Source organism: Botryllus schlosseri, chromosome 4 (genome assembly GCF_051294905.1).
Source record: "Botryllus schlosseri isolate E-star chromosome 4, Bs_hap1, whole genome shotgun sequence".
NCBI classification, from domain to species: domain Eukaryota; kingdom Metazoa; phylum Chordata; class Ascidiacea; order Stolidobranchia; family Styelidae; genus Botryllus; species Botryllus schlosseri.
In genome coordinates, this window is record NC_137239.1 from 4584301 (window position 1) to 4602949 (window position 18649).

Genomic DNA, 18649 nt, shown 5'->3' on the forward strand with positions numbered 1-18649 from the left:
GCAATTACCGAGAATGGACATTATCAAGAATGAACATCACCGGGAGTGGAAAATACCGAGAATGAACATTACCGTGAATGCTTCAAATCCAGAATAAATATTACCAAGAGTGGTCATTACCGGGAATGGATATTATCGAGAATGGACACTACCGCGAATGGACATGTCCGCGAAAGACTCAATAGAGAACATAAATTGCCGAGAAACACACGACCAAGAATAGACATTACCGAGAACACGATCTCTGCCTGAGATTTGACACAGAATTTACACACATAGGGTTTCGGTAATCTCAGCTTCGGGATCCAAATTTCTTCTATTTCAATTTACTGTCATCTTGACATTGAAAAATTTTGTTTAACACAAAACTGTGATGGAGATTGTGTCGTCGAGAATAGTACTGACTTTAAATATATTTATTTAAAATATTACGCACTTTTCTTGTTGGTAATATCATGGGTCCTTCCCGTCAGCGGTACGGGCTTCACCAGGAAACAGGCTGATAAATTTTGAGATGATTCACTCCGCCTGAAAGAGTAACATCTGCGGGCATTTTATTATTATTTCATTACTGATCGTCCTGCAGAAATACTCGGGCACATGAATTAGCTCTTATCATATTAGCATAACAATGGCGCGAGGAAACAATGCCTGACAGCAATGGACATACGTCTCCCGAGTAGGGCTGGTCAATATCGAGTTCCTGAGTGATTCATTTCTGAATCACGCATTATGCTTCGAGTCGAGTATTCGACTGCGCCTATCACTCATTTTGACGCAACAGCGGTAAGATGTCAACGTTCAAATTTGTACGTTTTATACACCCACAAAGAATATAATGCCTGTTCTCCATCACATTGAAGACATTTGGTATTTTTTCGATCATACCGGCTTCATTGCACTTTGAAGCGTGTTGTCGGTTGATCATGACTTCAGGAATGTGTTATTTCCAGTAACGCTAGTAGCTTTGTACTATGTGTTTCGTATGCTGCGATACGCCCAATCAAGGTTAGAATGTTTCAACAGTGGAAAATGGTATTGAAACTATAATTCCAGTTGATAATTAAACTTTGGAGTGTATATTTCAGTACTCGAAAAACACCGTGTTTCAAGACTCGACTCGAATCACTAGAATTTTTATTCGATTCAGATTCGAGTACTCAAATCATTGTGCCCAGTCCTACTAGCAAGTGATCTGAATATTATCGTGGGGTGTCCTTATTTGTACATTGAAGGTAATGAAAATCTAATGAAGCTAATTAAAGAAGGAAGCTAATGCAAAGCTAATGGAGCTAATGAAACAAGCTAATGGAAAAAGGAAGCTTATGCCAATCGAATTAAGCTAATGAAACCAGTTAATGAAAATAGAAAGCTAATGAAAAGCTAACGAAGCTAGCTTGCTAGTGTATTGCGTATCTCGGATACTTCAAGATGGCTGAAAGTCATCATTGAAGCAAAATGACTTTGCCTTTAGTTGTCTATAAGTCCGCACTATTGGTCTTAATGGCGTTCACCTAGGCGTCCGGTCGCCTGTCGGTATATGGGTTTGGGCAGCGATCTAAAGACACTTTGGGTACGGTATATTGAGTATTAAAGCAATGATACGTGACATAAAGCCCACCTCTATGCTAGCGTTACCATATTTCGGGAATCTGAAAAGTGGACATTTTTTCAAAATTTTCACAATTGCAATACCGGAGGAAAATTCTGTAAACATGGTAAATTTTTCCCACTTCGTGGTCGGTTGACTAACAAAAAAGCCAACTTTCGTGGCCAGCTCCCGAAATAGCCACCGAAGCGTTACGTCAGTGCTGTTTTACTGTATCTCACTCCAATTATAACATATATTTAAATAGAATTCTAAAAAAGAGGACAAAATCATAAAAGAGAAGTTTTCAGGGGTCCTCCGAGGACACTTTCGAAAAAGTGAGAAACGAGGACAAATCATCTTAAAAGATGGCGTATGGTAACCCTATGCCTTATCTCTATGTCCTAGCTTTCATGATCCCACTCAAAGAGTCAAATCCACAGTAAATATAAGTAATCAATCGCATCTGGAACAACAATGAATTTCGCTGTGTCTAGTACTCGACGTCATTTCACGGCTGGATGAGGTCGTTTCCGTTTTTCGGCATTTCGATTTATGTTTCAAATCACTTGAAAACTATCACGTAATTTCAATTTTCACATTTTTTCCATATATAAGCGAAAGTCTTTTCGAACATGCAGTTGACCTTTAAACAAGCTAACGAAACAAGGAAGCTTTGTGTGCAGATGGGGATTTTGCTCATATATTTCTGGATTTATTAAATCCAAAATGGTAAATTCAGATAAAGAATTTCATCAAATTTAGATTTATAAGTTGTTGTTTTTTTATTCAGATTTGAATTTTATTGTGAGTCCGTTATCTGGATATGCGATTCCAACTATAGATATTTTTGAATCATGATTGCAATAGTGCCAATTCACATTCAGACAGACCAGTGGTATTCGAAATTAGCTCCCTTTTTTCATTAGCTTTTTTCATTCGCTTTTCATTACCTTCCTTGTTTAATTAGCTTCATTAGCTTTTCATTAGCTTCAATGTACAAAATAAAGACACCCGTTTTAAATGACGTTGAATGTTTTTATTATCTTCTCTGCAATATCAATTATTGGTCTTGTTTTTCTCGGTAATGTCGACGTTCGCGATTTGTGTGTGAACCTCGGAGATTTAGACGGTCACGTTCACAAACGTACCTTGCTAGGTTCTGCACTGTGAACATTTTACATATATTGCACATTTTGACGTTACTATCAAATCTTTGGTTCAAACTCATTTTATTTCAATGCCGGACCAGTTTATGCTTGGCGCTGGCAGCATAGAAAAAATTAACACCCAGCGAGCATGCACTTTTTCAATCTGAAGAAAAATAATACTTGCCTTGTTACAAAACTTCACTGGAAATATTCTGTTTGTGATTATTTAGTGACTCTCTGCTGTGGGCTTGACATGCAATCACACAATATCAAGAACGAAATACACTGCATGTAGTTTGTAGCGAATGATGCTTATTCAACCAATCAATGAAATTGATAATAAGAACACATCGTTGTCAAACGTAAAAAATCTAACGGGCGTGCGGGATCCATCTTGATTTGATATATTTATTGTATCATAAAAATCAAATCCGTGCGTTTGGGGCGGGGTTACTGGATCACATGTATATGGGGTAAGCCTAATATATCGGAGGCAAGTAGATATGCCCGTTTTACACTCTGCTCAACATAAAGGTATAGCAATAGTTAGATGTCGAAAACATTGTCTTGTCTGGGCTAGACCGTTAAGTCAGTGGTTCTCAGCCTTTTTCATCTCGTGGACCCCTTCGGCCGAAATTTCAGCCAAAATCCTTCCTAGAATGAGAAAAATAGCCATTTTCCCGCGTAAACACCTGTCTACTGAATAATAAGACGGGCGCTACAGATTGTTTGATTCAAGCAGTGCCGTGAAACCACTTTCTTGACGTCAACAAAAACATAAGACTTGATCCAAATCAATACAAATTCAGCAGGGTTTCACTCGATAGACACCCGGTATTTCCATTTATGCATACAATTTACAGTAACACAAAGGCAAGCAGGCGAGCACACACATAAACACCCTTTCCACACCACACTTAGTCCGAAATCACGCGATTCGTAGATGTGGCAGTGTTAGTTACGAACGCTAAACTCAACCATTTTTGTCAGCCTAGTGTGCACAAATCGCTAATATACCCGCTGCGAAAAATCAGTATGCATGCAGTTACTGGCCGAGCGATGTTTTTATGAAGTTCATGCAACAATTTGTTCAATAATAATATTATGTATAGCACACATGTGATCAAATCTCCTGCTGGAGCTGATGGAAATGGTGTCTTCGAAAATTTAGGACAGCCATGCCACACAGTTAAGACTATTATTGAAGTTTCGAGTGGGTCCACATTACTTTGTTGAAGCAAGTTGTTATTTCGTGACCTTCTGTAAAAATTGACTCTAGGGCTATGCTAATCGAAAGATTCAAAACCCTTATTTCTTGACCAGTTGATGCGTTTTTCTCTTCGGGTCGCATTTGTACCGCGGGGCTCAGATTTCAAGGGCAGGAATACTTATTGCCGTCATTCGGAGCCGCGCAGTCATATCAATACCATCGATTTCGGTAAACACGTATCGGTCGTTTGTGATTTTAGGTGGTTTTGAGAGCACACTTATTGGAGTCGCATGTTTCACGAAAAGTTTATATGTCGTGATGTGTCCTAGCACGGATATACATGTGCCTAATGATCCCACACTAGCCTACTGCCCAACTCAAGACTGATGCATTTCTACAGCCTCAAGCAATACTAAGATTATATAAATGTCAATCAAGCGTATTCACCGCGCGAAGCGCGCAAAGCAATATTGCAGGTTCAATGAATTTGCCAAAATTATTCTATTTATCACTCATTCAAAAAATTATGCAAGAAGTGAAGGCATGGCTCCTTTAGCCATCTCACTAATAAATAGAGAACAAGAAAAAAGTTCGTCATTTGTCGTTTTGACAATAAGTTCAGTAATTTCTTTTCGTTCGGGTAGCTGTTGAAACTAAAAATAAAGCAAGTTAACTTGCTACCTTTTAGACTTGAATCGGTGACTTTGAGATAGTTTTTTTTCACTATCTGAAAAATGCTGACCTGAAAATAAGTCGAATACTTTCACTTTCACCTAGTTGTGTTGTGATAAAGTCAGCTTGATGTTGGCCCGTTTAGGAGAAATGCACTTTCAGAACATCTGAACTAATTAAGGGGGAATTCGTATCCTAATGAGATATTTTAAATAGCATTTTAACATACTCCCAGCTAAATACGACAGCAGGAACAGAGATTCGGAAAAAATAGTTTACTACTTGATAGTTTGGACATGACAAAATTGGTAAGTCCGTTACAATTCTAAAGCAAAAATCCCTTCTAAAAACTACAATATTATCTCCACGGGGAAGGGAATATCGATCGGCTGGTAATCACTGCGTTAAGGCGTAAGTTTATATTCTCTTGCAATACCTCGTCGAAATTGCGGGCAAAGCGACGGAAGATATTGATTTTATGGGATCAATATAGGATTTGATCGCCCAAGTGGATATATATGGTGATCTTTAAAAAGTCATCATGTACATCAGCATCATAGCATAATGTGGTCTGCGTCCTCGTTAGGTATCGTCTACATCAGTGGTTACCAACGTGGGCGATATCCCCTCCCCCCAGGGAGCGATTTGGCGATCCAGGGGGCGAAAATAGCGAAGGGCGCAAATGGGTGGGAGAAACGGACGACGGGGATGATGGCGCGTTAAAATGGCTATATTGGAGTCCATGACCGTAACTGCCGCACACGAGCTCGAAGGGTGCCCACAATTTTTTCGTGAATCAACATTAATTATAGAGCAGGGGTTCTCAACCTAGGAGGCGGGCCCACCTTGGGGGGGCGCGGAGGGCTCTCAGGGGGGAGAGAAATTCTTGTCAATTTGGTCAATGTCTGTATAAATTGTGACTAAACATGTGTTTCACAACCATTCTGAAGATACGATTATTGAAGATTAAACTTAATTCGTATTCTAGAAAGCTTGACAAACTCAAACTCCAGCAGTCGCGCTCAACGGGGTATAGGCTGACTTCAACTTCATTTGATCAAAATTTTTGATAATCTTTGAAGATTTAGAGAAATTCCTACGTGCAAGTCATTCATTACTTTATAGCTTTGGCAGTAGCCTAAATCTCTGTGCGCTAGGTAGCTGTTGTTGATAGCTGGCGAACTGCACTGCCTAAGACAGACTTAGATGCAATATAGGTTGTCCGGTTTCGCACTCAATTTGGCTATAAATCAACACAATTTAATTCATTTCCAAAACTGATCAAATTTAGCATGGCAGGACAGAGCGACGCCGTGCTCTCTGTAGTCACTACCAGCATCAGGATTAGTCTCAGTGCAACCTACCTTGAAATTAATTGATGTCCTTTTCAATGTTTTTTTTTTGTTATTTTCAAAATTGGCGTAAGATATACCTTATGTATGGGTGGGCAGCCCGTATAGCTGCATGCGGCCGTAGAAGGTAATTTGTGCGGCCGTCGACGCCTAATTCAATTAGTATGTGTTAGCAGCCGTAGACATGCAAATTTCAATTACGAATTCACTCCCGAATTTTCGAGAGATTTTATTTAATCTTGAAATTTTCTTCGCGCTCCGCGCAATTCAACAAGACTTCATTTTTCGATTTTAATGCAGTATTGCCCTTCTTAATTGGAGCAGGAATGGGAATCATCACGAAATAACAATTCATACGCGGCTCTGAAAAATTTTCGCGCCCGGCGCGACAATATGCTTTCCCAGCGACTATTCATAACATTGCCACTCGCGACTTCGGTGCGTACAATAGGCCGTTGTGAAAAGTATAATAGTACGGAGTTCACCGGGAATGAATATGGACAGTTTACCATAGGCATTTTGCGTCCAGATCGTTCATTGCGGCTATACCCTGGAATGCGGCCTTAGGCTACATAAGTAATCGAAATGCGGCATTAGCAGGAAGGTTGCCCACCTCTGTATTAGATGATGTGCTATTTTTGACATGATGATAAATGTAAGGGGGGTCACGGGGCGCGCGATATTTTTGACCAGCGCCAAGGAGGCGCGTGTCAAAAAAGGTTGAGAACCGCTGTTATAGAGTATTATTTTGGAAATTTATGCCATTTTTTCAAGAAATTTTCGCGCTGCGCGCCATATCATGGTGCCACATTTCTTGGTTATTGGACATCCTTCCTCCAAGAAATGATACGCATGAGTTATAGAAATGGGAATCTCGGCGCCATCCATTACCACGCCATGACGCACCAAAACATGAAGTTTCAGGCCATGTGACATGCGACTCCGAGAAGTTTGCCAGAACGAGAAAACCTTGGCTGAAAAGGACTGCCTTTATGCTGACCGACTTCGATATATATACGATATACATATATGTTTAGGCCTAATTGTCCATAGGCACCTAAATGGCTGGCGCTAAATGTTCTGTCCTGGCAATCAGAACCCCACAAGACAAATGCCATCCCGCAGAGAAAATTAATTGCCAGTGCAGACATACCAATTTGAAATCGTGTGCGTCTTTTAGTTTAGTACGTATGGGTGATTTGAATATCTTTTGACATATCAGACAGGCCATGAAATGCCATTACGTAACGAAGTCATTATACCCACGGGTCCGACCGAATATATTCAGTTATTATTTACGGGCCCTACATTTTCCAAGATCACACTCAGCTTTACCTGTAAATCCTATAAAACCTATAAAATGACAGAAATTTTGCGCGCTTCGCGCGAATTAGGCCGACTTACTAAAAAGTCCAACAATTTTTGCTGGGAAGTAGCAGTAAAGAGGTATCGCGGACGTTGAGTCTGAGGTGTGCAGCCCCCTCGAAGTTTTCTTTATCACCCTATGGGGGACAGGACCAACGTATTGGGTGGCGGGGGGGTTAACGAAGTGCTGTTACGGTTCTTTGGGAATCAAGTCGGAGAAATCACCTTTTTTGTTAGTCAACTCACCAAAATTTAGCTGTAAAAGTGTAATTTAGAGGTCGAGCAGAAAAGTTGACCTTTTTTTAGTCAACTCGCCGGTGATTACAGTGTGTGTGCCCATTTTTTCGGTTCCCAATATTTGGGAGGCGATGATCGGTGTGGAGTTTGAAAAGGGGGCGATGAGTCGAAAAAGGTTGGGAACCACTGGTCTACCTTAATAAATCGCTTCACTGAAACATAGCGTTGGAATTAGCAATTTGGCATCACGTGACGTCATAGACTACCATTAGTGTTAACACAGATCCTTGCATAAAGGGTTAACATTCACACCAAGCTGAACCATTCAGGGGTTCGCATCATTCTTAAACTTATTGTCGACCGGATGCTTGATCACTGAAATGGTGAGCCGTTCGAATAAAATAAATGAGTTTCTCCGACGTCTTGAAAGTTGCCATCTCAGCCATCTGAGCCCTATGATTTTGTTTTACTTTATAAACTGTGATTTCAAGGTCCGAAAAAGAAAATATCCAACTAGCACACAAATATCCGGCGCGATATACAACATCTGCAGTTTTACATCTACGTTCTGCGCGGTGGAGAACTGTAATTTATAGTTACTACACGATCGTATAATTATTGTGAATAAAAACGGGTCAATAAATGTGCATGTAATCAGTGCCTACTCATTGTTCCTGAATAGAACCGCCAACAAATGCAAATTAAAAATATATTGATTTTCTACGCCGCAATAAGGAGCACAAAGACTGGTAGACGATTGAAAAGTTAACTAAGGCAGTTTGTTTATGTTTACTTCAACCACCTGTCGGCAAAAGCTGTGCGACATTTCATCGAGATTGACTTGCAATATTTTCAGACGATTATTGCCTGGTATGTAACAGTCTTTGTCACAACGGTCTTAAATTGGTGAAAAATATACATTGAATGGAGTCTGGCGGTGATCCCTGGGATCACGTATGTTTTGTCTGATGATTATGTAATCGCATATATTTCGATCACGATTACGTAGTGAATCTCTTCGTGTCTATCATGCTGCAATTGTTTCAGTGGATTACTGTGACTTTCATCCCGGAACTTGCGAAAACGGAGGGACATGTACGAGTACACTGGGAACGGCAGGTTATAATTGCAATTGTCCACCGGAATATACCGGAACAAAGTGTCAAAGTAAGACGATAAAAACTATGTAGGTCAACACATATGATCAACATAAATGTGTATTTCCCGCTCTAATTTGGCATGGACTAATTTGTTGAACATACATATATAACATGATCTGCCAGACATAAAACCTGAATACATTATGAGTATCAATCTCTCTATCTATCATCGACGCAACAAAAAATGTAAATGGGATACAAAAGACACAGTGAGATGTAGGCTAATGTATCGGTATGGAGAAAAATACCAGGTAAAATACCAGTGAGTACTAATAACCGATATACAAAATAGCCCCATATTGATCTTTTGGATGTCTTGTAAAGACGCTTTCTGAACTTTCAGTCTCATCGATCTATGCGCCTTCGATCGGGTCCTTTTTGGCTGTGGCAGATTAACCAACTGCACTGATTTCCATTGTTCATGTTGACATTTATCAGTGTATGTGACATTTATAATGTCTCATTTTTCAAGTAGATAAACACATTTAGGATCACCGTATTATGAGTACGTCATTCAGAACACCAGTGACAACACTGCTTTAGATACAGGCAAATAGCTCTACTCATTTCGCTTGATTCGCAATATTCTCTCAATCGGACGAAATGGAATTATGACCATCTTTGGGCTTGATTCCCTACCGCGAACGTTGCTAAACAGGGATCAATCAATTGATACTGCGGATATTATTACAAAGATATAATGCCTTGCAAAGTAATATCTCAACCGAACACATGTTGTGGATGATACATAACAAAAGATTCTGATATGCATGATTTATGGTTCGACTTACTTCTGGTGTAAATGGTATATGAATGGAATCGGCGGTGGCTGAACTTCAATATAATCGTAGATAAGTGGTTGTATATCTTTCCCATTCTGTGAAACAGTGTTTACAGTGTTACCAATTATTCCTCAGATAAACGATATTACAATGACGGTGATTGCAAGTATTACATCAACAAAAATGAAGTGCATTCCTACGATGTCGCTACATTGCAATGCACGAACTATGGTGGAGCTTTATCTATGGTTAAAACAAATAGCACTCAGACTTTTCTCCAATTAACATTCGATGACATGTATGATGATACGGGTTTCGACTTTTGGATTGGCGGTGAAAAGGATGGCTCTTGGAAATGGTTGGACGATGAGATAATTGGATACAGTGGCTATGACAATTGGGCCGCAGACGAGCCAAGCGGCATCGGTGAAAGTGTTTTAATGAGAAGAAATCACGACGCATGGAAGTGGTATGGTGTTGCGAAAAGTCACGAAAATGTTGGAATTATTTGTGAAAAACCAGGTAAGCACAGTGCAGTAAGTTCCCAATTAAGTTTATTTCTATGATAACGGCGAGTATCGAAGCTACCGCATTCTAATTTCTCTGCGTGACATTGCGATCAGGATGATAAACTAATCTTATCGTAATATTAACTTACATAACTTAATCATAGAACAGAATTGCAAATGCTAGGGCACATCTGAAATATTTTACCATAGTAATAGTGCACAAGCCCACTTTATAGAATATGCATCATGTTTCAATTATATAAATGTGCTTTTTGTTTGTTTTCCCATGTGATTAAGAGACTTTTATTGAGCTCTGGCAATGTTGAAATACAAGGGTTATTGAAGTAGCGATGGCATAAAACAGTGGTTCCCAACCTGTGGTACGCGTACCACTAGTGGTACGCGAAGGTCTTCCAGGTGGTACGCGAGTAGATTCTGTTTTTTTCGACCGAAGGAAGTTATTAGTTCAGGTATCAGTTATCAGTTCAGACTTTAAGCTTTTTTAAGCCGTCGTCGTCGTGGGTAGGGGTGATCCCACCAATGACGGCCTACGGCAAGAGTGGCCAACTGCGACCGCATGCGGCCATAGAAGGGAATTTGTGCGGCTGTAGACACGTAATTCAATTCGTATGCGTATGCGGCCGTCGACATGCAATTTGAATTTATGAATAGACTCCTGAATTCGTGACAGATTTTAATTAATCTTGAAATTTTATTCGCGCTGGGCACGATTCGATGTGTCTTTTTCGATTTAAATATAGTAGGGCCCTTTGCAATTAGAGCCTCACATTTCAGATTCGAGGAGTAGAGGAAAATGAAGCATCCCATATAGAAATATACAAACTTGGGAATCTTGTACATCTCACTATACCGAGAATCCTGATGGGGGGTCAAGAAATAACAGCATGCAGCAAAAGTGACTAATAACAATTGGCCCACCCGAAATTGCATCATCATTTATGAAATTTGCCCAAAATTTTCGAAAACACGCCCGCCCTATACTTTACCGGTGAATCTGACCACATTCATGGGGTGAGAAAGGATAAATGTTTGATAGCAATACGTAAAACTACTAACATTAATCACGAAATTCATTAGTGAATCTGAAAAAGATTTCGCGTCTCGCGCGGCAATTCCTGCAGCCCCACAACATCTTTTGTGACCACTCGCGATTTCGGTGCGTATAGCAAGCCTATATGATTAAATAGATTAGTCCGGAATTCGCCAGAAATGAACATAAACACTATAAAGTGGGCATTGGGCGTCCACCTATAGTTAATTACAACATGCCTGGCCTACGGGGAAGAGATCTAGTCGTTAAGCATTGAGATTCTTACCAAACCAACTTCCGTTTTATTATATTTGACCACACGAATTCCAGATCGATCCATTACAGAAATCATATACTGCGCCTTAGATTGGGCAGTTTAGATCCTGTTTCGCTGCCTTCGGCAGCTCAAACCGGTGGTTACATTTTTCACCGCCTTCGGTGCGTAATTTATGTAGGTGGTACGCGAGCACTGCATAAAACCTCGAAATGGTACGCGGGTGGAAAAAGGTTGGGAACCACTGGCATAAAAGTATCACAGAGATGAAATTCGCGAAGGTATATTCTAAATTCCAACCTCGTAATTACTGAAGCGCTCAGAAAACTACACGATCAATAGTTCGCTATCTAGTACAACGTCATTAGTTCGCTTGTAGCAGAGAGTTAAATCCCAAATGATGAACAATATATATTTTCTCCAATTGATATGTCAGAGGATTCACAAATTTGCGGTTTTAAATGACACAGTATTCGATCGCAATTACTTACGAGCAAATTTCGTGTTCAGACTGCGTCGTCGCATTTTAATGCTACATCGTCCATGTTACGGAAGGTTACTGAATTTAGAAACAGACAAACAGTACCAAGCGTAGCATTGACATCTTGGGAGTTAGTTTACTTTATAGCGGTATAGTTGCCGTATTCTTTTGATTAAATAAGACGGCGACACAAGTATAGTTTAAATTACATGACGGCAATATCTTCGATTATGAAAGAGTGAGATAATAAGGCTTTATAAGACTACGGTAGCCTATATTACTTTGGGTACAGCTTCAACCTGTTTGAGGATTTTATGGATTTTATTTAACGTTGCGGTTAGTTATTGAGTAGGCGATACTCGCAATAAGCCAGATACCAGAGACACAATGCAGGACGCATTAATTCGTCGCTCTATGATTATGCTGGAATGAAAATGGCATTTCAGATACAATACCGATTGGATATAATTTAAGCTATGTTCGCCGACTCGCATAAAAAAAAGTTGGACAACGTTGGACAACATCAGTTGGACAACGTCCTGATAATTATAGGGCGGGGAAAATTGAGTACCTGAGTGACGTATTTACAGCATGGGCGATATGGAAAGCCTTTTATGTGATCTCGAAGACAATTTTACATGAGATAATGATAATTTGACAGATTTCAATTACTCGATGCTGCAACTGCTAACTAAGTGTCTCAAGTACGTGCTGAATCAGTGAGTTTACTGTATCATGAGCAAGATAAACTCTCGATAACAAACATAGGCCAATCTGTAAAAAATGAAAATATATACTGATCTGCGCTTCCGGTGAAATGCAAAGACATTGCGACAGAAATGTGCGGGATGATCTATATTTGTCATGGTGGCCTATTATAATTTTCGGATTCAATGTCGTAACTCAATCCGTTGGTGCCACATTCCAAGGGCACGCATTGTAAGCCAATAATATATACGTTACATTTTGACTTGAAAATAATCAAAAATTACCACTGATGAAGACCAGTACACAAAAGAATTCGTGAGCTTAACGGTGATATTTATAAACATATTTTGTGTATTACTTGAGAACAGAAAAGGTTCTCTCTTACCTCCGTTCCATGATGGAAAGTTCTTGTGGTAACTGGGTAGCAGAGCGTATCACCTTTTGCTTATAACAGTTATCAGCGATATCGCCCGTCAGATATCGGATTGTAATCGATACCAATAAAGTCGAGACATAGAACTTTCACCAATAACGCCGTTATATTCATTTGGCATATGAAGGATGTAGCATCTAGCTTATGGAGCATTTATGACACTTCTGATATTTTATTCGAATACTACAGTTACGCTTAGATATGAAATAAAATAGAAAGGCTTCATCTGTACACCTGTGAGCTACAAGAAAAATACCAATATACCAAGCCGAGCAGTTGCATAGTCCTCATATAGTCATAGACCCCTGACTCCCCACTATCATCCTCTGACGTCACAGAGATTCCCGATATTTTGTTACCTTTACTGGCAGTTACCGACATTCTTATGAAGCATGATACGGACTCGATATTATTGGCAAACAAATGATTGGTCGGACGTAGCAGTTATCTTTACAAGACTTGGTATCAGTGGCGAAGTCATTAGCGGTAGATATGCCTAAAAGTGTTTGGAATACTTGGTTCTATTCCAAAAAGAGTTAAGACTAAGTTATGTTTCAGTCGAAGGCAGTGTTTCCCAAAGTGGGCACCAGCGCCCAATGGGGGCGTTTGTGAGCGTGAAGGCGGCGTTTAACATGGAATGGGTGATTGGGGAGCGCTGGCTATCAAATTAGGCGGTAGGGAGGCGCTGACACCAAATGATGGCGGTGTAGGTTTGGAAGGCAACTGTTGCGTAGTGCTGAAACGATTGATGAATGAAGCAGCTAAATTAGGGTTACCATACGTCCTCTGAGGATTTGTCCTCTTTTTTGACTTTTTTGAAAGTGTCCACGGAGGACGCCCTTTTGCCCTCTTTTTTGAGATTTTGTCCTCGTTTTTGAAAATTTAGGTAAGATTTAGAGCAAAGTGCGAGTGGTTTGTCGTAAATTAGCACAGAAGTGACGCTACGGCGGTTATTTCGAGGGAAAACGGTGATATTAGCTCTGAGCGGAAAGTTGACCTTTTTTTTTAGTCATCCACCTAGCAATGCGTATAGAGAAAAACGGTATTTTGACTTTTTTTTTTTTTTTTAGTCAACCTATCGCAAAGTGGGAAAATTTCACCGGTTTTTGAGAATTCTTCTCCGGTTTTGCTAGACTCAAATTTCTGAAAAAGTGTCCTCTTTTTAGATTTCCAAAATATGGTAAGCCTAAGCTAAATACGCAGTAAAAATGCAATATCAATTCTGTCAGGGCTATATAGGTTCGCCCGCCTGTTTATTCACGTCATGAATTCAATTGTTACATGTCTATATTGATTCTTTACATCATTAACAATCCATTCTGTAAAGTTTCCGAGCATCAAATGGTTAAGGAGCTACTTATATCGTAGTGTAGATCAATTTTAAGATCAATCCTGCACTGCGGTGGCACTTTATTCGTAGTCAGAGAGTGCAGTAGTTTAAGAAAGTTCAGGAAACACTGACCTAACGTAAAATTTACGCAAACCAGCACAGAGAGACTAGAATAAATAGGACCTTCAGTTATTGACATTCGGTATTTAGTCGTTATTCGAAATGCTGAGCTCTCATGAAGTTGATTCAGTGCACAAGGTCAAATATGTTTAGAACCATTGCTATAGCAGTATTCTTCAAAGGTTGATCACACCGAGGCGAAAAATAGTAATCTTTTAAATCATTTGCTAGATACTTTCGCTTAGGAATATCTGATCTGATATATCTGGAGTAAATGCAGAATGCTTTAATCGAATGATCATTCCAATCGATATAACTTAGGACTTACCAAGGCATACTATAATACGAAACAAATATTCACTATAGTAAAATTGTAAATGACATCACTATTAATTGATGCACCAGCAGGCATTGCCCGCTGTCGAGTTCTATACGTAATGAAGGATTTGTGCGTTTTAAACAAAATTTCAACCAAAATCCTGACAAACCGTACCCTAACGATATACATACGTAATTGCCAGCGGTATTGATAAAAGGGTTTACCATCCATCTATACAATGTACGTCTCAGATGAGCGATTTCTTGTAAAATCAGTTGTGATTTATTTTATTTTTATTAGGTCAGGATGCTATAGGCCCTTTACTCTTGCTCATTTTTTATCCTTATATGTTTCAGTGCAATATGCACTGGAGCAGCGAACAAATTTCAATAATCATGGAGTGCCAGGTTGCCTTATCTATTTAACTGTTTCGTTCCGCGCAGTTGTCGAAGATTCGCCATGCTTGGAGAGCAATAATCCTTGTCAGAATGGGGAATGCAGAGCAATCGGTTGCCAAGCAATGTGTGTCTGCGATGCAGGATATTTTCAGAGATATTGCGATCAAGGTACAAATTATTCCGCAAGTACAAATTTATCATGTATGACACCGCCCTGAAACTTCACCGTGGAAAATGTTTGAATATCCACACCTGTCCAATGTGAGTGGGTAGGATAGCTTTGAGTTTACGTTGAGTTCATACTTCATAAACATCATAACAGCTTCAGATGCAGGTGTTTCACTGCAGCATGACGTAGAACGGGGCGAATAATTGGCAATCCCTGGCTGTTTCAAATTAGCGTTAGCTTCTAATTTAAATGTACTTATTGACTTACCACATTCATAAGTTTCGTTTTAATTATTCGAATTTGTATCTCATAGCCAGCGGGATTCAAGTATGAAAAAATAGGCTAAATACCACCATTTCAAAGTCTATTTTTGCGTTTTTATCACCAAGTAGTTGCTATTCCAAATTACTCTATCTTTCTATTACACAATTATGTATATTTATCATCTTAACTAGGCGTCGTCGTGGAACATAATTATTTGCCTTTGTTCAGATCTGGTAACAATAGAATCTGACGAACAACGAATAGGAGTGGAAAATGAGAATCTTACTTTATCATTCGAAATCACAACTTTTGATGGCCCTTTAACTATTATTGTTATGAAAGACGGGTCGAAAGAATCTGAGCTCACCGATGTCGACAATGGGACTGTTAATTACCTTATAGTTAGTGTCCAAACATCAGACAATGGAAGTACATACACATTTACTGCATCTTCACAAAGCGGTGAATACGTTCGGTCAGCCTCTACTGAAGTGATTGTGCACGGTAAGGAAATTTTATTCGGGCGTTGTCAGGATCTCAATTAATATTTTTTGGTAACATTTGTACTATAAAGGATGTGTGTTGGGGAATAAAACTATGGATCCCCGGCTATTTTACATTATATCATTATATTGTTATAACGAGCGTACTGTAAATTGTGATCATGAAGGGCGGCTCGCAAACTCGCTTAAAGCTGTCATACTATTTCGGGGAACTATATTACATCGAAGCCTTTGACATAATCATTACAATCATATGTCTATCTATATCAGATCGGACGTTGCTGGACCAGACACAGAAGCAAGAAATAAAGTCCCAAGATTTTGGGAGAACCTTAATTGTTGTGTGCATATGACTACAAAATATAAGATAATTTCGGATACTTTCGGACCCGTCGTGAGTTTTCCGGTAAATGAAAAAGTTGAAACTGCAACTAAAAACTATGAAACTACAAGTCCTCTTTTTATATGATCTGTCCTCTTTTTTGACTTGATTTTTGCTTCAGTCATGAGGTAGTTCGTCAGTTAGTCCGTATTTCAATGGATGGGAAATGGCCGAAAACGGTGACATTTTTTCTTCATAGACTTCCCTAACTTTCCTCTTCCAATTTGAGTATTTACACTTGTACAGTAAAAGCCAGGCGACCCAAGCAACTACTTTAATGATTTATGGGCTGCGCTAAAATTAGTTTGACAACCCCTGTTATATAATTCTAATTAGTATCAGTGTTTCCACCTGCTGTTACGCAATCAGAGTGGAGAAATTGGTCAATGTTGATATTTAAGTGCAGGATTATGTAACATGGTAAAATTCTACGAGATTTGGGATCAAGTCACTGACTGTGAGTCATAAGTCATCTCGAGTCTTTGGAAATTTTGAGTCACGTGAAGTCAGTCGATTTTTGAATGTGACTGGAGTACAGTAGAGTCACTCGATTTGCGGTGGTGACTCGAGTCAAATCGAGTCAAGTCAAGTCAAGTAGAGTCACGAATCAAGTCAAAATTCAAGTGAACTTGTCTTTTTGAAATGCGATGCATGATTAAAGTCATTGCATTAGGCTATCTGCTTAAAATTCAGATTAAGTCATTAATTAATTCTATTCGAGGTATGAATATAGAGTTAAATACGCATGCAAAAAAGGCGTAGTACAGCTCACGAAGGCGTAGTAGGCTACAGCCAAACTATACGTAACTGTTTTATACACTCCGTCTGTAATTATCCGCCAAAATAGAGCATAGAATACGAAACCTCAGACAGGGGAAGCGAATTGATATGATACATCACTAAACTATATATTCACGGGATAAAATATAGGCCTGCGCTAATGCTTGACTAGTAATACTACCTTATAAACTATATTCGAATTCGATTTGGATCATAGAAGAGATTTAATGAAAGTGATTACCTAGCACCACGGTCTATAGAACAGAGATAAATACGTTGGTACTATATTACATCACTACAGTGACAACGTACGCTGTAAGCGGTCAATGTATTGGTTATCGAACAATGAAGCTTCATTAAAACCCAATATCATTGTATGAATTACAATTGTCCTGCGATTTTTATCGACACTGATTACTTGATGTCTTGAAATTGACTCGTGAAGTTTCCCCCAGTCACGAGTTTCAATCCGCATTTTTTAAACGCCGAGTCTAGTCAAGTCAAGTCATACGAAAATGGTGACGCCAGTCTTACTCGTGTCATCCCAACACTGAATTCCACCAAGTACATGTTCGAGTAACGATTGCCGAAAACATGTCAAAAGCACTTCACTTAGGCAGCCCTCCATCCCTCCATCCGTTCATCCATGGAATAGATATATTCGTAAAGTAAGCTATGAATAGGACATTTGATAAAGGATGTGCTGAGTGCGGGAAAGGCTAGCAATAAGTGGCTGGTTAGCTCGCATTACTTCCAAACAAAATATAATTTTCATTGAAGAATTTTACCGCTTGCACTAACTGATCCCCCCATTCATATTAGTTCGCGCATATGTGGATGAATTGGAGACTACTTCTCTCTACGCTCCTCAATCTGAAGGATGTACGAAAATTGTGACATGTACCGTTGGAGGAACCCCAACTCCAACCGACTATGGATGGTACCGTAATGGATCGAAATTAGGCGAGTCTGAAGATGATGGCGTGCATCAGACTATTGACGGCCTTCAGTCGACATTGTTCGTTCAAAATGCAATCGCAGGAGATCGAGGAGAGTATACCTGCTATGCTGAGAACATGGTTGCTTATGACAGCAATGTCAGTTACGCAAAATCGAGTGTCACCTTGTCCGGTAAGATACTATTTAAGGTACTCTTTCATTTCAATTCCATGTTTATTTAGCTGTTATTATCAACTATTTTCCCTGACAGAATTAATGGATTAAATCCGATGTTAGTTTACAGCGCACCGATAACCCTCAAGCCCGTGGCCACGCCTTGTACCGAAATAGGTGAAATTAAGGTAGACTGGGATGCAGACCCCAACACATATGACATCGATCACAGGTGAATGAATGGATTTACGTTAGCATATTATAGCTTACAAAAATGTCTAATTCATATTGGATTCAG

At 39.5% G+C, this 18649-nt stretch overlaps 1 protein-coding gene across 1 annotated transcript in view; it reads left to right on the plus strand.

The window, feature by feature from the left end:
• LOC145437976 (uncharacterized) overlaps positions 1-18649 on the plus strand; it is a 574293-nt gene that overhangs the window by 524216 nt on the left and 31428 nt on the right. The window contains exons 12-15 of the mRNA XM_080315344.1: positions 15186-15308; positions 15802-16077; positions 18061-18369; positions 18475-18583. Of these exons, the coding sequence (XP_080171470.1) occupies positions 15186-15308; positions 15802-16077; positions 18061-18369; positions 18475-18583 (817 nt within the window). The remainder of the gene's footprint in view (positions 1-15185; positions 15309-15801; positions 16078-18060; positions 18370-18474; positions 18584-18649) is intronic.